The 25,375-nt window shown below is 44.4% G+C and overlaps 2 protein-coding genes across 4 annotated transcripts in view; one reads left to right on the forward strand and one right to left on the reverse strand.

Moving 5' to 3' along the window:
- Cpap (centrosome assembly and centriole elongation protein) overlaps positions 1-6,926 on the reverse strand; it is a 40,291-nt gene extending 33,365 nt beyond the window's left edge. The window contains exons 1-2 of the mRNA XM_075949440.1: positions 6,669-6,926; positions 10-492 (exon numbers count right to left, since the gene is read on the reverse strand). Of these exons, the coding sequence (XP_075805555.1) occupies positions 10-447 (438 nt within the window). The 5' untranslated portion in view covers positions 448-492; positions 6,669-6,926. The remainder of the gene's footprint in view (positions 1-9; positions 493-6,668) is intronic.
- Positions 6,927-11,867: 4,941 nt separating this feature from the next.
- Positions 11,868-25,375, forward strand: part of Parp4 (poly(ADP-ribose) polymerase family member 4) — a 91,177-nt gene continuing 77,669 nt past the window's right edge. Inside the window, exons 1-4 of one of the 3 annotated variants that reach the window (XM_075949007.1) lie at positions 11,868-11,967; positions 21,017-21,149; positions 23,529-23,766; positions 25,044-25,107. In XM_075949007.1, the coding sequence (XP_075805122.1) occupies positions 21,018-21,149; positions 23,529-23,766; positions 25,044-25,107 (434 nt within the window). In that variant the 5' untranslated portion in view covers positions 11,868-11,967; position 21,017. The remainder of the gene's footprint in view (positions 11,968-21,016; positions 21,150-23,528; positions 23,767-25,043; positions 25,108-25,375) is intronic. The other 2 variants (XM_075949009.1, XM_075949008.1) reach the window with 2 other exon arrangements.

A 25,375-nucleotide genomic window follows, 5' to 3' on the forward strand; every position in this document is an offset into this window, starting at 1 on the left:
AAACCCTACCTGTTCCAGTTTTTTAAAAAGCGGGTTTTTATTAGTCACTTCTTTGAGTTCACTTGAAAGATCAGACATAAAGTCATTTTTGTTATCTTCCTCGTATCCAGGAGCATCCTGACATGACACTATTGGTTCCTTTTTAACTAAAGGAAAAACTGCACAGGCTTCAGAGCTTTCTGAGTGTAGTTTGTAAGGTCCTCCAGCCTCCAACTTCTGTTCTTCATGAAATGAATCCTCTTCACTACTAAAGCTGAAGCTGTTTGAGAAACGGGTTGCTTTAACAGGGAAGCTGGTAGAGACATTTGTAATTGCTTGTTTCTCGTCTGCTTCCAAAACAGGAAATCCTCGATTTAATATGACCCCGGCCCGAGAAGGACTGGTCATCCACTGGGTTAGGAAGTCCTGTCCACTGTTTAATTCTGAAGAGGTTGGCATCAGGAACATTTCCGTCTAATAACCCTTTTAAAAACAGTGGGAAATCCAGAACACCTGTAAGAAGGAAAGCCAACAAGTGTTCAATAAACTGTCACAAATCCTCTGCCCAAAGTAGCACATCCTCAACCCAGCTCAAAATCAAACATTAGATACGCAGACGACTTTAATGGGGAGTGACAAGTTGGCTTAGTAGTAAAGACACTTGCCACCAAGCCTGATGGCATGAGTTCAATCCCCAGGTCCTACGTGGTAGAAGAGAAGAACTCCTACAAGGTGTCCTCTGAGCTCAGCATTCTCGCACAACACATACACGAACATGCACAAACACATGCAAACACACACACTATATAAGTAAGCATAAAATAAAAAGACTTTAATGAAAAAGCAACTAAGTAATAAACTGGATGATTTGAGTTTTGCCTTCAGAAATCTAATTTGAGCAGATCAGAAACTTCAGGACACTTCTAGCCATTCTAAGATACACACATGCTAGATCACTTGACTTAAAACTATAGGACCTTAGACACTTTTAAGTTGTTCAGTTACTATAAATAAATAAATAAATAAATAAATAGATAGATAAAATCAAGAAGGCACAGCCAATGTCAGGTAGTATATACTTGTTTCTTTGTCCAGTTGGGGAACTAAACAAAAGTCATCACACAAGCACCACCCACAGCTCCACAGGCCTGCTTTGGTACCCCATCCCCATGTGCACAGCTCCTCAGCCACTGGAGTCCTGTCTGTATTCCAGATGACCCTAGCCTCGACATTTAGCACGGATCTCGGTATTAATGGCATTTTGTTAGCATGTTCGTTCATACTCTACCAAACTGGAGATCCTGAAGAGCCTATACCCTCCACTGCCTAGCTCCATGCAAATAGAAGGAACTTGGTAAATCTGTTTGCTAAAATTGTTAAAAATAAATCAGAACTTTCCATTTAAAATAAATTCAGTACAACAAAGTATTATTTGTACTCATTCAATACAATAAAGATTACATTGGCTCGAGTCATAGGAATTTCCTGTGTGAATCATCAGACTTGATGAGGAACTATGCTACACGGAGAAAATAGACTCCTTCCTTTAATGTCTGATTTTCCTCCATTACCATTTTCTAATTTCATGTTCTATGTTAGGCTCTGGGTACATATAGCTGTTAACAAGGTCTTAAGGTTTCTATTGCTCTGATAAACACCATGACCAGGGCTAGAGAAATGGCTCAAAGGTTAAGAGCAGTGACTCTTCTTCCAGAGGTCCTGAGTTCAATTCCCAGCAACCACATGGTGCTTTACAACCATCTGTAATGAGATATGATGCCATCTTCTGGTGTGCAGCATGAATGCACACAGAAACACTGTATTCATAATAAATAAATTTAAAAACAAAAACAAAAAACCGCCATGTCTTGAAGGAGAAAAGGGTCTATTTCACCTTACAGCTTGTATACCCATCACTTAGAGAAGACAGGGCAGGAGCCTGAAGACAGGTCATATATCAATCTGTTGATTTCATTGGTTAAGCAATAAAGAAACTGCTAGGCCCATTTGATAGGTTAAAACTTAGGTGGGAGGAGTAAACAGAACAGAAGGCTGGGAGAAAGAAGCTGAGTCAGGGAGTCGCCATGATTCTCCCCATCCAGACAGACGCAGGTTAAGATCATTCCTGGTAAGCCAGCTCGTGGGCTACAGCAGATTATTAGAAATGGGCTAGTCCAGGTGTGAGAGCTAGCCTAGAAGAGGCTAGATAGAAATGGGCCAAGCGGTGTTTAAAAGAATACAGTTTCCGTGTAATTATTTCAGGTAAAGCTAGCCGTGGGGGCGGCCAGGTGCCAGGAACGCAACCCTGCCGCCCTTATTTCAACATCCTGGGAGTTTCCCTTGCACTAGGTTTCTTCCTTATGCTGAAATGCCCCCTTTTCCAGTCATCTCTTTTAGTACTCTCCCCCTCCATTCCCCAGCCCGATCCTTCATGTTCCCATCCCCACCCGCAGATGCTTAGGGAGTGGAGAGAGTTGGGTATTACAGCATAGGCAGATGAGAGAGTCAGAAGGTAGAGTGAAAGAGGGAAGGGTGGCCTGGGAGCCTAGGGCCCCTTGGGCATAGGTTTAAGCACTCACACATACATATACACACACAAATATGGTGATATATTGTTTATGCTATAACAAATAAAGTGTGCAGAGGTAAGCTACTAGTCAGCCATAGAGGCCAGGCAGTGGCGGCACACACCTTTAATCGCAGAACTAGGGAGACTGAGGCAGACAGATCTCTGTTAGTTCAAGGCCACCCTGGGTTACAGGGGAATGTTCCAATCTAAAAGAGAAAGGAAGCCAGGTGGTGATGAAATGGGAGGAGACAGAAGCTCATTACACTCAGTCTGAGGAGGCATCTAAGGAGGCAGTCTGAGGACAGGTCTGAGCATTGGTAGAGGTAAGAACTCTAGTGAGCTGGCTGCTCTGCCTCTCTGATAGCTGACTACAGGTTTTTATTATTAAGAACAATTAGAATTCGTGCTACAATATACCTTTTTTTGCCCCCAAGCACTGGGTTGGAAAAGACTGAAGACTGCTAATATTCAATATGACAAAACAGAATTTTTTTCAGTAAATATTCCTTTGATATATAACATATTTTGAAAGTAAAGCAGTTTTCTATCCAAGGTATAAAATGCACAAAAGCCATGACCTAGCAATATTGCCTCTAGACATTATGTACCACTGTTATATTGGCACAAGATCACATTTGCAATAAACTGAAAGTAAGCCAGATATTGTAACCCACACCTGTTATGCCAGCACCGAAGAGACTACGGCAGAGGGAGTCCAGGCCAACCTGGTATACAGATGAGACCCTGCCTCAAGATGTAGCTTTGTGATGTTTGTTTACCATGTGAGACCTGGATTCAGTATTCCACACTAAAATAAACAAGCCAAGTGTAGTAGCCCACATCTATAACTCCAGCACTTAGGAAGCTGAGGCAAGTAGATTACCATGAGTTCCAGACCAAACTAGCTTACATCATGAATTCCAGGCTGGCTGCCACACAGAGTAAGACCCTGTCTCAAAAAACCACACAAGGGGTTGCAAAGAGGGCTCAGTGGGTAAGAGTTCTTCCTGTTCTCCCATAAAACCCAAGTTCAGTTCCTTGCAGCCACATGGGAGCTCCACCTGTAGCTCCAGCTGCAAGGAATCTGATGCCCATTTCTGACCTGCCAGCACTTGAATTCATAGGGCACACACACACATAAATAAAAACAAAAACCTCGGGGGCTGGAGAGATGGCTCAGTGGTTGAGAGCATTGCCTGCTCTTCCAAAGGTCCTGAGTTCAATTCCCGGCAACCACATGGTGGCTCACAACCATCTGTAATGAGGTCTGGTGCCCTCTTCTGGTCTGCAGACACACACACAGACAGAATATTGTATACATAACAAATAAATAAATAAATAAACAAACAAAAACCTCTAAAAACTAGCCAAGATATACTGTTAATCATAATAGTCAGAGCAATGTGTATTATAAGAAATCTAGACAGGGGAAAAAAACAGAAAGAAATATAGACGATGGGCTGGAGAAATGGCTCAGTGGTTAAGAGCACTGCCTGCTCTTCCAGGGGTCCTGAGTTCAATTCCCGGCAACCACATGGTGGCCCACAACCATCTGTAATGAGATCTGGTGCCCTCTTCTGGCCTGCAGGCATACATGCAGACAGAATATTGTATACATAATAAATAAATAAATATTAAAAAAAAAGAAAAGAAATATAGACGAGGCTGAAGAGGTGGCTCAATGGTTAAGAGCATTTACTGCTCTTATAGAGGATGTTCAAGTTCCAGAACCTATCTGGTCACTCAAGGCCATCCAAAACTCCAGTTCCAGGAAATTTCACACCCTCCCCTGACCTGTGAGGGCACTACACACATAGTGGAGCACATACATGAAATTCACCTGTGAGGGGAAAAAAATCGAGTTATAAAAATCAGAACGGTGGTTACCCAGGGTGCTGGTTAGTGTTTGTCAACTCGACACAACTAGAGTCACTTGGGAAAAGGAACCTCACCTGAGGAACTGGCCTCTAGGCAGGTCCTTGGGGGCACTGTCTCGATTAGGAACTGATGTGGGAGGGCCCAGTCACTGTGGGTAATGACACTCCTGAGCAGGTGATTCTGGGTGATGTAAGAAAGCAAGCTATGCCACGAGCCAGTAAGCAATACTCTTCCATGGTCTCTGTTTCAGTTCCTACCTCGATCAAGCCCCTTTCCTGCTTCTCCGAATGATAGGCGTAACTTGTAAGCTGAAACAAGGTCTTTCGTCCCCAAGTTGGTCAGTGTTTTGTCACAGCATAAGGAACCAAACTAGAACACGGAGAAAGACAGGGATTGGTTCTTCTTGGGAAAGGGCTTCTGCCTTCAGGGAGTACAGACACTATGTGATACACTTAATGGATAAGGAAAATGTGGTACATTTACACAATGGAGTACTACACAGCAGAAAAAATGACTGACGACATCTTGAATTTTGGAGGAAAATGGATGGAGCTAGGAAACATCATATTGAGTGGTAACCCAGACCCAGAAAGACAACTATCACATGTACTCACTCATACGTGCTTTTTAAACATAAAGGAAAGAAAGCCAGCCTACAAATCACAATCCCAGAGAACCTAGACAACAATGAGGACCCTAAGAGAGACATACAGGGATCTAATCTACATGAGAAGTAGAAAAAGACAAGATGTTCTGAGTAAATTGGGAGCATGGGGACTATGGGAGAGAGTAGAAGGGGAGGGGAGAGGCAGGGAGGGGAGCAGAGAAAAATGTAGAGTTCAATAAAATCAATTTAAAAACAGGAGTAGCATACATTAACTGGCTGTCTGTAACCAGTATATAGAATGGTAATTTCTTGTAAATCTATTGTAAGAACACTAATCCTAATTTTCCTTACGTTAGGAAACTACCTAAAAAGGTACGGTGGGGATTTTTCAGTCAACCTTGGTAAAATTTCAACATCCTTAGTAAGAATTTTTTTTAGATCCAGACTTGGGGGCTCACACATGGGATCCCAGCACAGAAGCAGGAAGCTGGTAATCAGTGTGAAGGCAGTATGGCTACAAGGCAAGGTCCAGAAGACAGTGTGAGTTAATGTAAGGAACTGTCGTAGAAAAAAAAAGCCAGAAGTGGGGAGAGGGCTCAAAGTGGGAAAAGTGCTTACGGCACCAGCCTGATAACCTGACCTGGTGCTGGAACCCCAGGTGAAGGAAGATGCCAACTCCATGAAAATGTACCCTCACCTCCAACATGCATGAAACCAACACAAATCCTAAACACGGTAATAATATTTTAAAATAGTAATCTTTAAATGAATAAGAAAAGTCTAAATTTATAAAGTAAACAAACTGCAGTCACTCTAATGTGAAAACCACCACTTCCCTACTAGACTATAAAAGTGTAATGTTGGTTTAAGACAGCATCTTAACACTGTCTTTACACGTGCATGCACACACACACACCTTTTGTTAAGCCCCATAACTTTGTACCTTTGCAACAATTCCATTATTATGATCCTAAAAATGCACACACTGCCATTTTGAAGTATAGAAATGCTGATCTGCAGTCGGGCATTGGTGACGAGTGCACACCTGAATGCAGCGTTCGAGCTGGAGGCCGGCTTGGACTACATAGCAAGCCCTTGTCTCAAGAACGCCACAAATGTTCCCCCTAAATCTGCTTCTTATGACTAAGTCGAAGGCCTTGGTAAACCACAAATAATAGAATGTCTAGAACAGTATATTATGTAGACTCAGACATTAAAATCTGAAGTACAATGGCATCTGCTCATAACGCTGTAGATAAAGCTGTCTTTAAAAATCTTTTTTTAAAAAAATCTAAAGTTTTGACATCTTTAAAGTTAGATAGGGACAAAACATAAAATATCCACACAGGAGGCGGAGGAAGATACGAGGGGACAATTCAGACCCTGAAAACTTTTGGCTGACAGGTCCGCCTCCTCTGACACACTACTAACTCCTTGAAAGCAACAAAGCTTTTGGAGAAGGCCGGATGGACCCTAAAGACTACAGCAAGCGGCGCCACTGCACCCGGCTCGGCGAGACAGCGTCCCCGGCCCGAGTCACCGAGCTTCTCGTCCACCTCACCCGAGACAGAAACCCCCACCACCCTCCCTTGAGTGGCGACCTCCAGGGTCCTCGAAGGAACAAAGCGGACTTACAAGCCCCGGAACCACCGCCGCCCGACGGGCGCCCAGCCCTCCGCGCCTCGCCAGCCCGATGCCCGAGCTGGCCTCTCAGGACCCGGGCGACGGAAGGGTTCTTTCGCTCCTCTCGCCCACCAGTTACCGATCCGCGAAGACCCAGCCGTTCAGACCACTCCAACCAGTGACACAGTCACCATCGAGTAGCCACGGCATTTACGAATGAGCCGCCACAACCACCGCGGCGGCCAGAGCCCTGCCTCCTGGACAGGCCCCGCCCGGCCCTGCTCCGATGACTCTTGGGAAGTGTAGTTCCTACCGCCCCTGTGAGCTTGCGCGCAGGCATCGCGTGCACACGCAAACTACAACTCCCAACAACACCGCCACAAACGTTGCTAGGGGATGCGCTTTGCGCGCTCTTTTGCGGCGGGCACTGGTCAACAGCTGCGTTGTTCCGGGGAGTAAGCTGAGGTAGTCGTGATACCTGCAGTAACAGAAGGCTTGGTCACAGGTGCCGGGAACATGGAAACCCAAACTTAACCTGAAGATGACAGGTTTTGAAGAGTTTTGTTGCCTTCGCTTTTCTCTGTAGATGAATTAGTCTTAATAAAGACCTATTGAAAAAAAAAAAGCAGTGACATTGTTTGGTAGGCTGATTAAGTGACGATAACTACGGATAAATTCACTCCGGAAATAATCATCTATTTTGTGGGTAATAGGTGGCTTGACAAAGTGTGTTTGTTCTGTATTTAAATTTTATATAGACTCCTGAAAGTGCACATATTCAAACATGTGGAATGCTGAACGCAGATGTCACTATTTGTATTGCCACCAGAGGTCTTCCAGAATACAAACCTGACCCTTTAATCTAAAAGCCACAGTACTTCATGTTACCACAGTGTACAGTTCTGGTTTGAACAACCTTGTAGACAAAATAGCACTTTTTTTTAGGATTTTGTTATTATTTTTAAGTTATTTTTACTTCATGTACATGCATGTTTTGCCTGAATAAGCCCCACATGTGTGTCTGGTGCCTGCGGAGGTCAGAAGGGGACATCGGATCCCATGGAACTGGAGTTACAGATATTTGTGGGCTACCAGGGTTCAGTGAGTGAACCTGTCGCAAACAAATAAGATAGAAGGGGGCTCGAAAGATGGCTTAACAGTTAAGAGCACTTGTTGCTCTTACAGAAGACCAGGATCAATTCCTTGCTTCTACATGGCAGCTCACAACCATCCATAAATCCATTTCCAGGGAATCCAACCCCCTCCTCTGGCCTGCAAGGGTACCAGGAATGTATGTAATACACAGACATACAAGTAGTGAAACACTCATATACCTAAAAATAAGTAAGTTAGATAAAAAGGCTAGAGGGCCAGGGAGATGGCTCAGCAGGTAAAGGTGCCTCTAAGCCTCAGCTGTGTGAGTTCAGTCCCTGGAACCCATATGGTGGAAGAGAGAACTGACTCGGGAAGGTTGTCCTTTGATCTTCACTAATGTGTCATGGTACATGCATGTACACACATAAGGGATTTGATTTAATAACGTGGACAATGATGGAGGTAGATGCCTAATAACAACCTGTAGCTTACAACCTCATGAACACATGAGCAAACACACACACACAATAAAGTTATTCTTCCTAACTTATGCCCCTGGTGGCTCACCAAACTCTCTCCATCCTCTCCTCCTCCTTCAATAACTTCTTTTTGGGATATAGGGTTTCGTGCAGCCAGCCTCACCTTGAACTTGCTGCATAGCTGAAGGTGAGCATGAATTTCTCATTCTCACATTCCATGTGCTGAGACCACTGGCCTACCTTACCTTGCTTGGTTTACTTGGTGCTGGAGATCAAGCCTGCCCCATAACATTTTTATTTTTAATTTGCTTTTCTTTTGAAAGACAAGATCTTGTGTAGTCCAGAATAGCTTTGAACACATCATTTCAGCAACGCTAGCCTTGAAGGCCTGATCCTCCAGTCCCCATGATTCCCGAGTGCTGGGGTTACAGGAATGCACCTTACAAGGAAGTGCCTTGTTTCCACTCTGATTGGCAGTATGAACCTGGGAGAGTGGAGCCTGAAAATGAGGCACACCAGAGTCTCAGGGAGTAACCGACTTTATTTGGGGCATCAGACGATTTATGCTCTGAGGGTTAAGCAAGGTCACGTGAGCAAAGTTCACAGGAATTAGGCTATATACAGTCGTGAGGGCGTGTTCACATGAGTTAGGCTGCTTGATCACAAGGACGACCTCAGGTCAGGACATTGTCTAAGCAGAAAGATAATCTGCAGAAAACCCATTCGTACTTAACACACCGGGGAGGGATACCAAAGAACAGTTCAAGAACAATTTTGTGCTTAGAGAGCGTGTGTGTGTGTGTGTGTGTGTGTGTGTGTGTGTGTGTGTGTGTGTATGTGTGTGTGTGTGTGTGTTTGCTAGAACATGTAAGCATACAAGTGGGAGGGTTTGTACATCTGTGTAAGAGGATTTGCCTGTGGAGGCCAAGCCAGAGGGTCAGTGTTAGCTTGGGCGTCCTCAATTGCTTCCCACTTTTTAACTTTATTTCTGAGGCAAGGTTTCCCCTCACCTCCACCATGGAACTCGCCAGTTTTGCTGAAGTGGTTGACCAACAAGATCCTCCTGTCTTTCTCTGGCTGCCCTGCACGGAGGCTACAAGCATGTACTACTGTGCACAGACATGTTTTATTTTATTTTCTGAATGCTGGGAATCGAATGCAGGTCTTCTGCTGATCTGCTGGTGTCTTAAGCACTTTACTGACCGTGCTAACCTGAGCTATCTTCCCTCCTTTTTTTTTTTTCATTCAATTTTAATGCTAGAGATCCATTCCAGGACTTTTTACAAACTAAGTAGGGCTTTATCAGTAAGCCAAATAAATTTTTGTTGTTTTTTGTTTTTCGAGACAGGGTTTCTCTGTGTTTTTCTGTGTATGTAGCTTTGGAGCCTGTCCTGGCACTAGCTCTTATAGACCAGGCTGGCCTCGAACTCACAGAGATCCGCCTGTCTCTGCCTCCCAAGTGCTAAGGTTAAAGCCATGTGCAACCACCACCTGGCTTTGTATTTTTTTATTTTATTTTTAAATAAATTTGAGGTTAGCCCAGGCTGGCCTCAAACTTATAATCATCCAGCCTTGACTTCTTGAGTGCCAAGGTAACAGTAAAATTGCCATCACATGCCTCTAGACCCTTATATAATGTTCTATTACACATCTGTGATGCTTTACATTATACAGTAATTAGATAAACCATTTTATACGTTCTGATTATATATATTTCTTGAGGCAGGGTCTTACCTTGTAACCCAGACTGGCCTAGAACTTACTACGTAGTCCACCATAGCCCCACATTTATAGCGATACAGCAGCCCGCCCTCAGCATTTCCAGACTCTGAGACTACAGGTGAGGGCCTTGATACCAGGCGGCTTTTTGTTTTGTTTGTTTTGTTTCATTTTCCTTTTTTCCTGGTTCCTTGAGTGTAGAGTCAGGTTGTCGGTTTGGCCTTTTCTTGTTTAAATGTAAGCATTCAGGCCTGTGAAGTGGCTCAGCTCAAGGTAAAAGCACTTGTTCCCCATGACTGATGGCTTGAGTTCAACCTGCAGGATTCACAGTGGAAGGTGAGAGCCACCTCTCAAAGCTGTCCTCTGGCTGTGGGGGCCTCTGTGCTCACATGCACCTGTGCACATGCACGCAGGCGTACGCACGTACACACACATACACAAATGCAGGCTTTCACAAGTGTGAATTTCCTTTAGAACACTTTTACTATGTCTCGCCAATGTTGGTGTGCTTTGTGGAAACATTCACTCACATGTATTTTCTGCTGTCAATTTTCCCTGTTCCAGGTTTCCAGTTTCATCTTATTAAGGTTCAGAGATGGTATTTTCTATGATTTTTATTATGATAAATTTACCTAGAATTGTTGAATATAGAATATTTCTGGTGCCTTGGTCTTTTTATATAAAAATATGATCGATTCATGTGAAAACACACAAAAGCTATGCTCATTGTACATCTCCATCTTTCCACGCCTACAGGGTTCGGTCACAAATTATACCTTTACACACCGTGTGCCTGTTGATGAGCTTTGTACGGATTGTGTTATACATTTCCATTTGTCTTTTAAATCATAAGCTGATTTCTTTTTGAAAGATAGGGTCTCCCTGTTTGGTGTAGTAACTCCAGAGGCAGGAGGTGAATCATTTCATTGTGAGTTCATTGGAACTTCACAGTGAGTTCCAGGCCAGCCAGAGCTACACAGTAAGACCGTATCTTAAAAAAAAAAAAAAAAAAAAAAAAAAAAAAAAAAAAGATAGTGTCTCCCTTTGCAGCCTGGCCCAGCCTGGAATTAGCTGTTTGGCCAGGCTCTGCTTAAATTCTTCCAGCCTCTGCTTCCCCAGTGCTGAGATTATAGAAGCGAATAGTTACGTCCAGTATAAAGTGATTCGGATACAACCTCATAAAATAGGTTGTATGATGAAACCTGAACCCCGCACCCACGTGAAGTACCTTGTCTACAACTCCCCAGCAATAAATCGCGGCGCCAGCACTCAGCCCCGTTCCTTTTACACTCACTTCTCTATTCCAGACCTTTCATTCTCATTTTGGTCATCTTATTCTGAGGAATCAAAGGATTTCCAAATTAGTCCCCACTCAGTACATTTCTGAACCCAGCACCCAGGACCCACACATGTGAGTCTCCGGTTAGAGGCGGATCTATTGTGAGCTTCAAACTCAGGAAGTTTTCCTTTTGTTCCACGGATGATGCTGAAACTCGAATTCAGGCCTCCCCCGAGTGTTAGTCAAGTACTCTACCCACGAGCTACCTCTTCAGCCCTAACTTCTCCTGTTTGATCCCAAACATTTGGGAAACTTGTCTCTTACCTGTCCTGAGATTCCGGTACTTTACCTAGCACCCATCCACAGTTACTTCTCTGTCAAAGTCACCATACATTACGTCTCCCAGATTCAAAATTTGGATTTACCCCTACTGGCAATTTACAGTCTCTGAGACGAAACCGAAAGTCCTGAAGGCTAGGTTGATCTGGAAAGCAGCCGCCAGCGGGGACGGTGGCGAGACACTCCACTAAGCGCTAAGGGGCGCTGGCGACGGCGCAGGCCCGGGATTCTGGAGGCAGCCACGGCCCCGCCCCGCCGCGCCCCGCCCCGCCCCTCTGCGCCCCGCCCCGTCCCGCCCCGCTGTACCGGGAGCGGAAGCACCGCGGCTGGAACGCTGGCTGCGGGGGACCCAGGAGCCGACTGTCCGGAGCCGAGGACGTCCACCGGGATCGCCAAGCAGGTGCGTCTGGTCGTTCTGAGGGTCCTGGTAGTACTAGCTGGGTGGCTGTCGTGACCTCGGCTGACGCCTTGCTCAGGGGTCGCGGCCGTAGGCCGGGTGCACCCGGGAGGTCAACCTTGTTCTGTGTGGCCAAACGCCCTCGAAGAACCGCCCCAGAACCCTACTCTCTGAAAGTTAGATTTCCAAGGAAACTCATGCAAAAGTACAATAGTTTGGTGAATACTGCGGCATATGTAGGAAGCAGGGTAGCGGAAGAAAAGAGCTTGTTGAAGTCTGGAGTTGAAATTTAGCCAGAGCTGACTGTAAAACTTAGCTCTGGGTCCTATTAAGACAAAAACTTAAAAATAAATGAAAGGAGTAGGTGGGTTAATTTACACTTTTAGCCAAGACCGGGAATAGAGAAGTTCTTATCTGTCTGGGCCTTGTCTGTGTCAAAGTTACAATTTATTTAAAAGAAAAAGAGGTGAAGAAATACACCCTGTAGGTTTGCCCTTGGGTTGGATTTGTGCATCTGCGCCACTAGAAGGTACTTCCTGCGTTCTGGCTATTCTTGATGGTGAAGCTGACGCACCTAGGAAGACTGAGACTGCCTCGGGGAACGGTCTCCCTCAGATTGGCCTCGGGGGCGAGTCTGCAGGAGCATTTTCTTGCTAACTGACTAGCCCACTGTAGGTGTCTCTTCTGGGCAGGTGGTCCTGGGTGTGTAAGCAAACCAGGTTGGGCAGAACCAGAAAGCAAGCCAGTACGCTGCGTTCCTCCCTGGCCTCTGCCTCCAAAAGTGGTTCTCATCTTCCTAATGCTGCCACCTCTTCTTGTGGTGACCCCCAGCTATAAAATTATTTTCGTTGCTACTTCATAACTGTAACCTTGCTACTCTTATGGCTCGTAATGTAAATATCTGTTTTCCAATGGTGTTATGCCCCTGTGAAAGGGTCCTTTGACCCTGGGGTCGTGACCCACGGATTGAGAACCACTGGCCTTCAGGTTTCTGTCTGGAGTTCATGCCCTGACTTCCTTTCGTGGTGGACTGTAAGCTGTGAGATGAAATGAACTCTTCCTCTTCAGGTTCCTTTTGCTTATGAACTTTATGACTTATTTCCCAGCGTGGTATTTCTTGCAGGAATCCTATTTAAGGCCCCATTATGAGACATTCAAGTCAATAAAATAGTTCTTGCTGGAATTCCAAATGATTCATTAGGGGATGGAGTGGGTAGACCTCAGCCTTCTGTGGATTCTGGACTGTAAATGACAATAGATTGATAGTAGCAAACTAACCATGGTGTTTGAAGGGGAAAGACGCCCTGAGTAAGAGCGTGCTGCAGAAGTTTTCATCGCATTTGACTCCATCCTTATTCCGGAAGTACTTTTTAGGTATATAGTTTAATGCTGTGTGCCAAGGAGATGCATCCAGAACGTCTGTTTCCCATTCCAGACGTACGCTGTTGGCACCGTTTAGTCTGGCCATGCTGATCATGTCAGAAGGTTTTTCTATAACCCAGGGCTTTATGCGTGAGTGTTTTAAAGTGGTCTGGATTCTAACTAGGCATATAAATAAAGCATAGCTCCTAAGTAGAATTAGCTTCTATGTAGAAATGATGACAGAGGTGGAGAAGAGCCCATGAAAGAAAAGTAAGATATGATCAATTTTGGGACCGATGGCAGGGTAGCCGATAGGAAGACAGTTCTTGATGGGTCAGCCTTAGGACTTCCAGAAAGGAAGAAATGTGAAGACTACCCGCTACCGTTTACTAGAGAGGCAGCCTTTCTTTGCTGTGTGGTCTTTAAACTTTTATCAGAAGTTAGGTCTCTGTAGCTGTGTGGGCTCCCTAGAGTCTCTGTTCTATGGCATCTGTGTTTTTAGGTCAGTACCATGGGGTTTTGGTTACTATGGCTCTGCAGTGTACCTGAGCTGAGAGCATCCTTCTTTCTGCTAAGGATCACTCTGGCTATTGGGGGTCTTTTGTGCACCCACATGAATTTTAGGATTTTTTTTTTTTGGTCTTCTTTGAAAAATATCTTTGGGGGCTGGAGAGATGGCTCAGAGGTTAAGAGCATTGCCTGCTCTTCCAAAGGTCCTGAGTTCAATTCCCAGCAACCACATGGTGGCTCACAACCATCTGTAATGGGCTCTGGTGCCCTCTTCTGGCCTGCAGGCATACAAGCAAACAGAATATTGTATACATAATAAATAAATAAATATTAAAAAAAAAAAGAAAAAGAAAAAAAAAGAAAAATATCTTTGGGATTTTGATTGCTTTGAATCTGCAGATCATTTTCAATAATACAGCCATTTTTATAATATTCTGTCAGCACATGGGAGGCCCTCCTTCTAGTTTCTTCTTCGATTGTGCTTTAAAGTGTTCCTCATAGAGGTATTTCACCTCCTTTCATTGGATTTATTTATAATTTGATTTTTTGTTTGTTTTTCGAGACAAGCTTTGGAGCCTGTCCTGGAACTAGCTCTTGTAGGCCAGGCTGGGCTGGCTTCGATCTCACAGAGGTTCGCCTGCCTCTGCCTCCTGAGTACTGGAATTAGCTTCTAATTTGATTTTTAGAAGTGACCTCCCCCCCCCCTTAGAGTTGTTTTGACAAGTTTGTTATTGGTTCATAAAAAGGATGCCTATCTTTGTTGGTTTTGTTTCCTGCCACTTTTCTAAGAGTCTTACCAAGTCTAAGGACCTTCTGGTAGAAGCCAGTCATGGAATCACACACCTGTAATCCCAGCACTCTGAGGGCTAAAACAGGAGGATCACCGTGAGTTTGAAGCCTGGGCTTCACACTGAGTTCTACAGCCAGTACAACGAGACCCTAGTTTAACACTAAACCAGCCCAGAAAGTGTGGTGGTGCATGCCTTTCTTTAATCCTAGGACTTGGGCAGTAGAGGTAGACAGCTAGATCTCTGAGTTCAAGCCCAACCTGGTCTACATAGCAAGTTCTAGGCTAGCCAAAGCTACAACAATGAACACAAATACCTAAAGTAAACAAAAAAATGCAATAAAAATCAACAGTGCAAAGTTTCTGGTGGAGTCCTTAGGATCTTTTGAAGATGGCATCACGTCAATAAAAATCAACAGTGCAAAGTTTCTGGTGGAGTCCTTAGGATCTTTTGAAGATGGCGTCACGTCATATGGAAATAGGGATGAATTGCCTCTTTTGTTCCGTGTGTGTTTCTTTCATTTCTCTCTCATCTCACTAGTCCAGTAAGACTTCTAGCACTATGTTGAAAAGAGTGGAGAGTTGTTACCCTTGTCTCTTTTCTAATTTTATATAAAATTCCCCATTTAGTGAAATGTCATGTTTAACTCTTACTATGTTGAGGTTCATCCCTTCTGTTTCTGCTTTCTCATGGCCTTTGTCATGAAGGGATGTTGGACTTTGTGAAAGGCCTTTAATGCATTGATAGATGTGATCATGTGATTTTTGTCATGAAATCTTTTTGTCCGTTGTATTACATTTATAGGTGTGGATATGTTGAACTGGGCTTACATCCCTGAGATGAAACTAACTTTTACAGTGTGTGATCTTATAAATGTGTTCTTGAAATCGATTTACAATATTTTTAAGGAATTTTGTAGTTGTCGGAGAATTTGGTGTGTGGTTTTTTTGTTGTTGTTGTTGTGTCCTGTCTGGTTTGATATCAGGGTGATACTGACTTTGTAGAATGAGCTCTGAGGAGCAGTTTGAAGAGTTGGTGGTGTTGGCTTCCTCTTAACAGTATGGGAGATTGTGGCAGTGAGCCGTCCCGTACCGTGTGCCACTTTGTGGGCACATTTATTACTATCCCAACTTAGGTACCTGTAGCAGCTGCTTAAGTTGTCTGTGTCTTCTTGACTTAATTTTGGTAGGTCATGTATTTGTAGGAATTATTCATTTCCTCCAGATTTTCTAGGGCTTTTGTTTTGTTGTTTGTTCATTTTTTGTTTTGTAATGCAAGTTATAGGATTCCCAAAGATACTGTGCATTTTATTCCAAGGTATTGTAACATCCCATTTCCATCTCTAATTTCTTAACTTCTCTCTCTCTCTCTCTCTCTCTCTCTCTCTCTCTGACTTTCTGTCTAGCTGATGATAACCTTGAACTTCTAACCCTCTACGGCCACCTGTGGTGCTGGGATTATAGACTTGTACCACCATGCCCAGTTTAGCTGACACTGAAGAGTCAGCCCGTGACTGTGCAGACACTCCTCAAACTGTATTTTTGGTCAGCCTGCCTAGAAGTTTGTCAGTGTTGCTTATCTTTCAAAGAACCAACTTTTCGTTTGGCTAACCCATGCCTCGTTCTTTTTTAGCCTGTTTCATTCATTTCTGCTCTATCTACAACTTTTGATTTTGACTTGTTCTTGTTTTCTAAGAAGTTAGGGGTGAATCATTAGTTTGAGATTACACTGATTTGTTTTATTTTTGAGACAGTGTCTCACTATGTAGCCTTGGCTGGCTTAGATTTTACAATGTAGACCAGGCTGGCCTCAATCTCAGAGAACCACACTCTGCCTCTTGAGTGCTGGGATTAGAGATGGATGCCATCACACCCTGCCCTACTCTGGTCTTTTAGTGTAAGCAATAATAGCTATAAAGTTCCCTCTTAGATCCGTCTTTGCTGTAGCCCAGACTGGCTGAGCCTCTCCTTTAGTCTTTCAGTGTCTCTCTCTCTCTCTCTCTCTCTCTCTCTCTCTCTCTCTCTCTCTCTCTCTCTCTCTCCTCTCTCTCTCTCCGCCCCCACTGTGTCTCTTAATTGGTGAGTTAAGCCCTTTCCATTTGAGGTTATTATTGAGAAATGTTTACTACTTCCTGTTATTTTTTGTTGGTTGTTTTCCTGGCCGGGTGGATAGTTTGGTCTCTTCTTTTTCCCTATTCCTGATAAGAGTTTGCTGGCTTACTGCGAAGTTGGCCCCGCTTTGTTTTCATGCCTCCCAAAAAGGTGTTATTCCTTCTGCTCTTCTGATTGAGGCTATTTTTCCTCCTCTGTGGTAGTATGAGCGTCATTCTTGAAGTGTCTTCTGCAAGCTGGCTTGTTGGCTATGAACTGCCTTAGTCTGTGCTTTTCTTGGAATGCCTTTGTTTATCAATCAAATTTATTTTGGAGGGATACCAAGTGGGTTTTATTTACTTATTTATTTAATGTATTTGTTATATATACAGTGTTCTGCCTGCACATATGCCTGCAGGCCAGAAGAGGGCACCAGATCTCATTACAGATGGTTGTGAGCCACCATGTGGTTGCTGGGAATAGAACTCGGGACCTCTAGAAAAGCAGCCAGTGTTCTTAACCACTGAGCCATCTCTCCAGCCCCTCACTCAAATTTAAGTGATAGTTGCTGGATACAGAGTAATCTAGGTCATCAGGCATTTATATTCAACATTTAAAATATTCAGTCCTGTTCTTTCCTTGCTTTTAGGTTGAAGATGAGATTATGTTCTGGGCTCTGTAGGCAAATTGACACTTTCCCATTATGTTGTTTGCTTCTGCTTTTGACATCTTGACTAGTCCATGCCATGGAGCATTCTCCTAGCTGTGTCTGTCTATCTGTTTTCTTTCTCTAGATTTGGGGACTTTACTGCTGTAAGTTTATTGACTATAAAATAAAACACTAAAAATAGTAAGGAAGGGTAGCAATGGGGAACACATGGAGAAAGAAAGAGTGTGGTGGCTCACTCTGTAACCTAGGCACTTATGAACTATGCTACATCATGAGTTCAAGTCCAGCATGTGCTAGAGAATGAAAAACAAACAAAAATAAAAAATAAATGAACAAGGATTTTCCCCAATAATGACAAAACAAGTATAAACAAAACTAGGTGAATATTTGAAAATATAAAGCATTTCAATTTTTGGTGTTTTTTAATATGATAAAAATGAAAATTTTTATAAAAGTTTAGTGAAAAGAGTATCTTTTTTTTTTTTTTTTTTTGGTTTTTTCGAGACAGGGTTTCTCTGTAGCTTTGGAGCCTGTCCTGGCACTAGCTCTTATAGACCAGGCTGGCCTCGAACTCACAGAGATCCACTTGCCTCTGCCTCCCGAGTGCTGGGATTAAAGGCGTGCGCCACCACCGCCCGGCAAATTTAACATGGCTTTTAAATCAGTCCCTTCCTTGGTAAACTGACCTTTTTAAGGTCAAAAACTGAGCTTTCTTCTGTCGTCCCAGCACTGAGTTGGAGGGACGTTTGAGCTCATTGCCTGTGCTATTCTTTCAGCTAACTGAGCATGTCCGTTAGTTTTGAGATGTACCCGTTGAGGTCTGCTCCCCAGCCCCTCTTACCGAGGGCTCCCTTTGGCTGGGCGAGCCCGGCTCTTTCCTTTGCTACAGCTAAGCGATCAGAGCTCTTTCTGAAGTGGACAGCACCAGAACAGACCGTATGTTCCTATTTCTCCAGCATGGCTGCCCTGCACAGGACCCTTTGAGCAGGTAGCAGGCTAAACCATTCCTTCTCTGCGAAGTGCACAGCCACATCTTTGAAAGTCACGGATTCATGGAGCCCTACAGATAAAGCGAGAGCTAGCTGCCAAGATTGGATCTTTGGTAAATGGAGGTCATTTTGTGTTCTGTGTGGTGGCCGTCACAAGCCAAACCTTCACGCCTCTTGTCATTTAATTTTTACTTTAGAAGTAAAGGCTCTGGTGCTGGGGGACGAGGGTGCACCTCAATGACAAAGGCTTTCAGCGCAGCCCGGGTTGGATCTCTAGCATTTCAAGAAAATAAGAGAAGGGAAGCATGAGAAGAAGGGGGGCGGGGCGGGAAAGGAGAGAGAAAGGGGGAGAGAGAGGGGAAAGCGTCTATGTGTTCTTGAGCCACAGTAACTATGTCTCATAGTTAGAGGGCCCTTCATAGTCTACACTATGGCAGCACGTTTGTTCTTCATTCTGGCGGAAGGAAGCTGCACATACATCCTGCTGATTGTTCTGAGTCAACCTTCAGTGTGATGTTGTCATCGTGTGCAGGAGGAATGTGAGACCCAGAGTGTCCTTGGTGTACACAACCCTCCCAACCCCCGCCACACAGGGAGAGGAGACCATGTGATGGAGGGCTCCACCATCAGCAGCCATAAAGACACGATCACATGACCAAAGACTAAACTGTAGTAATAAGGGCGGCAGGGCTGTGTCCCCAAGACCCCAAGCCGCCTGCCCTGCCCGGCTTCGGCTAGCTTATGCCCCAAATAATTACACGGACACTGTATTCTTTTAAACACTGCTCTGGCCCATTTCTAATCATCTGTGTAGCGCCCCTAGGTGCGCTTACCGGGAAGATTCTAGCCTAAGTCCATCCTGCGTCGGAGCTTCATAGCGTGCGTCTTCCCTGGAGCAGGTAGCATGGCGTCTCTCTGAATCGTCTGCTCAGGAGAGGAGAGCTGAGGAGTCTGACCTCACTTCCTCTTCCTCCCGGCATTCTGTTCTGTTTACTCCTCCCACCTATCTCCTAACCAATGAGAGCCAAGCAGCTTCTTTTATTTTAACCAATGACCTTCCTCCATCACTAAACCTTGGAATGATAGGCCGTTTTTATTTCTCCTCTGCATACAGCCTGCCTAAAGATGAGGTAGAAGGCAGATCTTTAAGATGTCAACCCATTACCAAATTACCAAATAAACCGCCAAATTTCTGGATTTCTGAATAAAGCATAGATTAAAGATTTAATTCCTGGTGGGTCAGGGCGGTGGCCTATGCTTTTAATCCCAGCATTCAGGAGGTAGAGGTGAGTGGATCTCTGAATTCAAGGCCAGCCTGATCTACTGTGTGAGTTCCAGGACAGCCAAGGATACATAGAGAAACCCTGTCTTGAAAAGAAAAAGAGAAAGCTTACTAGTTTTTGCATGTGCCAGTCAGCACAGAGCAGCTACAATTTCAATAACGTGCATTACGAACCCACAGAAAGGATTCTTAGTCATAATATCAGCCATGAAAACTAAAAAGTACTCCAAAAACAACATATATTAATATTGTTGCAAGCTAGGATGGTCATGTTAGCCTTGGGTTTTGGATGGGATGGGTGGTTCAAGAGGACACTGTGACACATTCCTGGGGACTAAGAAGTTTGTTATTGCCACCACGAGCAGAGAACCGAATGGACAGTAACTGTGGTGGGGGTTCCAAGGAGTGTTTAGGCCCCAGCACCAGAGAGAAAGAGAGAGACCTTGTGGCTTCATTTTATCCTTTCTGTATGGTGGGAAGGTGCATAGTAAGAACCTGCAGCCAGGCTTCCTGATTCGTGGCTGGAGGATGGGAAGGGGACGGGGAGCAGGATACTCCTTTTGATGTAGATTCGCTTCCCTAAAGTCACTGTCAGCGGTATTGGCTGGAAAGTACCTCCTTAAATGCTATGACTTGAGCTAGCCGAGATCCCAGGACACAGCTGAGGCCAAAGAACTGTTACAAGTTCAAGACTGAGATACAAAGTATGTACCAGGCCAGCCAGGGCGACATAAAAACTCTGTCTCAAAAATCGTGTGTGTGTGTGTGTGTGTGTGTGTGTGTGTGTGTGTGTGTGTGTGTGTGTGTGAGAGAGAGAGAGAGAGAGAGAGAGAGAGAGAGAGAGAGAGGGAGGGAGGGAGAGGGAGAGAGAGAGGGCGACAGTGGAATCAAGGGCTCAAAGAGTCTCGACAAAACAAGTTGACATATCACAGAGATATTTGCACATCAATGTTTATTCACAATAGTTAAATTATGGAACCAACGTAGGTGTCCGACAACAGGAACAGATAAGGGAATATGATGTATATACACAATCGAATTTCTTTCAGCAATAAAGAGGAGCAAATCATGTTATTTGCAGAAAAGTGGATGCAACTAGATTAAGCCAATCCCAGAAAGACAAATATATTTTCTCTCATTTGTGCGTCATGACTTTCATATAAACATATAAAATCACACATGTATGTATGTATGTGATACATATGTATGTATCCAGAAGTAAAAGTGTCTAGAATGAGACCACAGAGTGAGGGGGTGGAGGTATGGAAGGGGTGTGTTCAGTGTATCATATACACAGAGATGACAATCAGTAATGACAACAGCAGCTGAAGCCTGTAACTCGAAACCGTTTTTTCTTCCAGGATGGCTTTAGGGATCTTTGCAAATTGTACGTTCTGCTTGAAAGTCAAACATTTACCTCGTCAAGAGAAGAAGAAGCTGCAGGCTGATATCAAGGAGAATGGAGGAAACTTTTCATTTTTATTAAATCCTCAGGTATTTCCAAATCTTACCAATTACTTTCTGGTTAATACGAACTTTCAGGGAACACGGCTCTGGTTAGAGTAAGCAGAGAAGACTGGCAGCAGGCGACACTGGGGTGTGGTTCCCTGGGGGATGGGCCAGAAGAAGCAGGGGGTGCCAGAGGACTGAGCCCAGCCTTCTGCGCTGGGAGTTCCTACGTTGGGAATCTGATACCATTCGGGTTTAGGCAAAGACGTAAATAGAATTTCAGACCAGCCATGCCTGTTTTTTAAAGAGGAGAGTCATAGTGTACCTGCTTGTGAAAGGCACGCTGTGTCACTGGCCAGGAGGGCAGCGCAGGGGCAGAAGCGCAATGTGAACTAGTCTTTCTGCAGTAGCTTTCTTACCTCAGAAAAGCTGAAGGAAGCTGCTGCTTCTCACGAGATGAACTGTAGGCCTAAGAGTTTAGATACAGTTTCACAAGTGGAATGGAAGTCTCAAGGCAGTATGTCCCAGACCTGCTAGCCCTGTCTTTCCTCTCCCCTGTGTTGCTAGGTCTGACCCTGGTTGCCTCTCCCTGGGTCCATCCGGGTATTACCATGGAGAGCCTCATCATCTCTAAGAGGCCAGTTCAGCTCCAGCAGGGCACCACAAAGAGCAGTCCCCACTTGCCTCAGTCCAGGCAGATATCTGCATGCATCCATCACATGGCTTCCTGAGTTCCCAGCCTCTGTTTTCATGGGTAGATAATAATCCACTGAGAAGTAATAAGTAAACCTGGTGGTGGTGGTGCACACCTTTAATCCCAGCACTCGGGAGGCAGAGGCAGGCAAGTCTCTGTCAGTTCGAGGCCAGCCTGGTCTACAGAGAGAGTTTCAGGGTAGCCAGGGCTACACAGAGAAACCCCATCTTGAAAAACCAAAAAGATAAAAAAAAAAGAAGTCATAAGTAAGCTGTCTTCTGGGTAGAGACAAGGGTCTCCATTGTTTGGGAAACTCTCACATGCTGTGTGAGATCTTTTGAACTTTTGTTATTTATTTATTTATTTTTGCCAATGTATGTAAGTATTTGAAACATGCACAGCAGCAGTGATAAAGGAGACACAAAGCCAGGTACGGTGGCTCCCATCTGTAATCCCATCACTTGGAAGACTGAGGTGTGAGGGTAAAGTTCCAGACCATCTGGGCTGCAGGAGACCATCTTAAAAGGAAAGATGCAGTCAGATGTAACAATAAATAAACATCTGTATATACCTAATGATGAGGAATGAACTTGAAGATAAACTTTCTATAAGTGGAAAAGCAAGCTCAGATAGTATAAAAGTGTGCTACCCTCTGTGCGGTTATACCCGTTGCCTGTGAAGAAGAGCTCTAGAAAGATCTATGAGGAGCAGCTGTGGGGGAGGGTCAGTGGATCCCTGTTATTACTTTATAGATATCTACAATATGCATGTACTCTTTATTTACACTGTAGCAGAAAAAAACGGGAGGCTAGGGTGATGGTTCAGTGGGTAAAGTGAAGATCTGAGTTTGGACCCCAGAAGCTATGCAAATGAAGAAACATGGTCTGTAATCCCTGAGCTCCTACAGTGATACGGGAAGTAGAAACAGAAGTATGTATGTGTGGATACACACACATATGTGTATTATCTGTGGCAAAGAGATCCTGTCTCAAACAAGGTACATGAAGACTGACATCCAGTGTTGTCCTCTGACCTTGATGTGCACGGTGTGGCTTATACACGCACCCACAGCACACAGACGAACAAACACATCACACAGAGACACACACGTGCAGTCCCAGTTTTTAAAAAACCAAATAGAACTATAAAGTAACAAAATAAATACCTTTTGATACCTCCGTTTTCTTTTTCTTTCTTTTTCTTTTGTTTTCGTGTGTGTGTGTGTGTGTGTTTTCCTCTTGAGACAGGGTTTCTCTGTGTAACCACTTTAGCTGTCCTGGAACTTGCTTTGTAGACCAGGCTGGCCTTGAACCCGCAGAGATCCTCCTGCCTCTGCCTCAAGAGCTCATAGAAGAAGTACTAAAGATGTATGCATGAGTGCACTCCCAGCATGGAGCACTTGGAAGCTACCTGTGATGTAGCCCATCCATACCCACAGTGTGGTCACTATTGGCTTAGGTCAGAGGATGGAGCTCAGTGGTGGGTGCTCTCCCAGCAGCAGATCCTGGCTCTAGGTTTGGTCTAGAACTGGGGCTGGGGCGGGGATCAGGGGGTGACAGCATGTTCATTTTTAAAGTTTTTCTAGAACTGTACATTGTGTTTTTCAAAATCTGAAAAAAATCACTATGAACGTAAACACTTTTAAATAAAATAGGACCTTTAGGGGTTAAATTTACTGTTGGTAAATATTATTTTTGCTGCTGTATAATGAACGTACTGTTTTCCCTTAGTGCACACATGTGATCTTAGACAATGCTGACGTCCTGAGTCGGTATCAGCTGAACTCCATCCAGAAGAATGATGTCCAGATTGCAAGCCCAGATTTCATATGGGACTCCATCAAGCAGAGGAGACTCCTGGATGTGAAGAACTATGATCCCAAGTCACAGGCTGTCGTGTCCCCTCCAGATGACAAGAGCTGTGTTGGTGAGGCTGTCGTGTCCCCTCCCGGTGACAAGAGCTGTGTTGGTGAGTGTGTCCTACCAAACCCTTAATGTGTGATCGATGCCGTGGTAGACATTTGGACATGTCACAGGTGTAGTGAGGGAAAAAATTATCCAGGAATACTACAAAATAATTCATTTCACCTCAGACCCAGGAAACAAAATCCTGAAGGATAAAAGGCCGGCTTAGCTACAGATAGAAATTTTTCAATGTGTAAGTCTACTGAGGTTAGACTTAAAATGACTAGTAAACCCTGACTGCCTCAGAATATGTGATGTGTAATTTTTTAAGAAAACTGTTATATTTTAATGTATTTATTAGATAAATGCCCCATGGTGCACATGTGCTGTCCACCTCCTTTTGGATAGGGCCTCCCACTGGTGTGGAGCTCACCAATTGGTCTAAGAGGGTCTGAGGGAGCCCCAGCGTCCTCCTGTTTCCTGCTGCCCAGCACTGGGGTTTCTAGATTGCCCTGCCGTCCTCGGCCTTTTGCTTGGCTGCTGGGGCTGAAAATCAGCGCCTCACACATGCAAACCGCTTTACTATTGGTGCAATCCCCAGGCCCCATGTGTAAATTTAACTGGGGGTAGAATAATCCTTGGTGTTGAGAAAGTGATTGCTAGCCAGGTGGTGGTGGTGCACGCCTTTAATCCCAGTACTCAAGGAGGCAGAGGCAGGTGGATCTCAGTGAGTTCGCGGCCAGCCTGGCCTACATAGTGAGTTCCAGGACTGGCTCCATAGCTACTGAGAAATCCTGTCTTAAAAAACCAAGAAAGAAGAAAGTGATGGCTGGGCTGATGAGATGATACAGGAGGATCACTGGGGCCTAGGAGTTTGTGGCCAGCTTGGGAAACATGGTGAAACGCTCAACCAAAAACATCCAAAAAAACCCAACAAAACAAAAACTTAACTGAGGCTGAGGGTATGCGATAGAATGTTACCTGGCTTGCATAAGGCCCTGAGTGTGAGTCCCCAGAACACTGAATGGAGAGGGAATTATATCAAATTAATTATGATTATTAACAAATAATCATATTTAAGAATCATAACAAGGTCAGGTGGTGGTGGCACATGCCTTTAATCCCAGCACTTGGGAGGCAGAGGCAGGTGAACCTCTGTGAGTTCGAGGCCAGCCTGGTCTACAGAGTAAATTCCAGTGACAGCTAAGGCTACACAAAGAAACCCTGACTAGGAAAAAGAAAACAAACAAACAAACAAAAAAATCATAGCAATTCTAGCAGTTGGGTTCACAGTTAATTGTAAATCTTTGAACAGCTAACAAGTTTTCCTTTTAATTCCAGAGGTGGAAACAGAAGATGTGTCTTTGGACAACACACCAGAGAATGAAAACACTGATGTCACCCAGTAAGCCAAATACTTTGAAAACTTCAGTCGTGGTATTGAAAGTACAAATGGTGCTAAGGGGGGTGATGCGTGCCTGTAATCCCAGCACTTGGGGGCTGAGTCAGGGCTGAGCTACCTACGCAGACCCTGCCTCACAAAACAAAGCCAACAAGCAAAGGACAGGTGATACTCTGGACTCCTTTATACTATAAAGGACTTGTGGTTCAGAAAACCATTGCTTGGAGTCAGAGACCAAACACGCTGACTAGAGAAGGTGGCCCTGTCTTTT

This window comes from Microtus pennsylvanicus, chromosome 15 (genome assembly GCF_037038515.1).
Source record: "Microtus pennsylvanicus isolate mMicPen1 chromosome 15, mMicPen1.hap1, whole genome shotgun sequence".
NCBI classification, from domain to species: Eukaryota; Metazoa; Chordata; class Mammalia; order Rodentia; family Cricetidae; genus Microtus; species Microtus pennsylvanicus.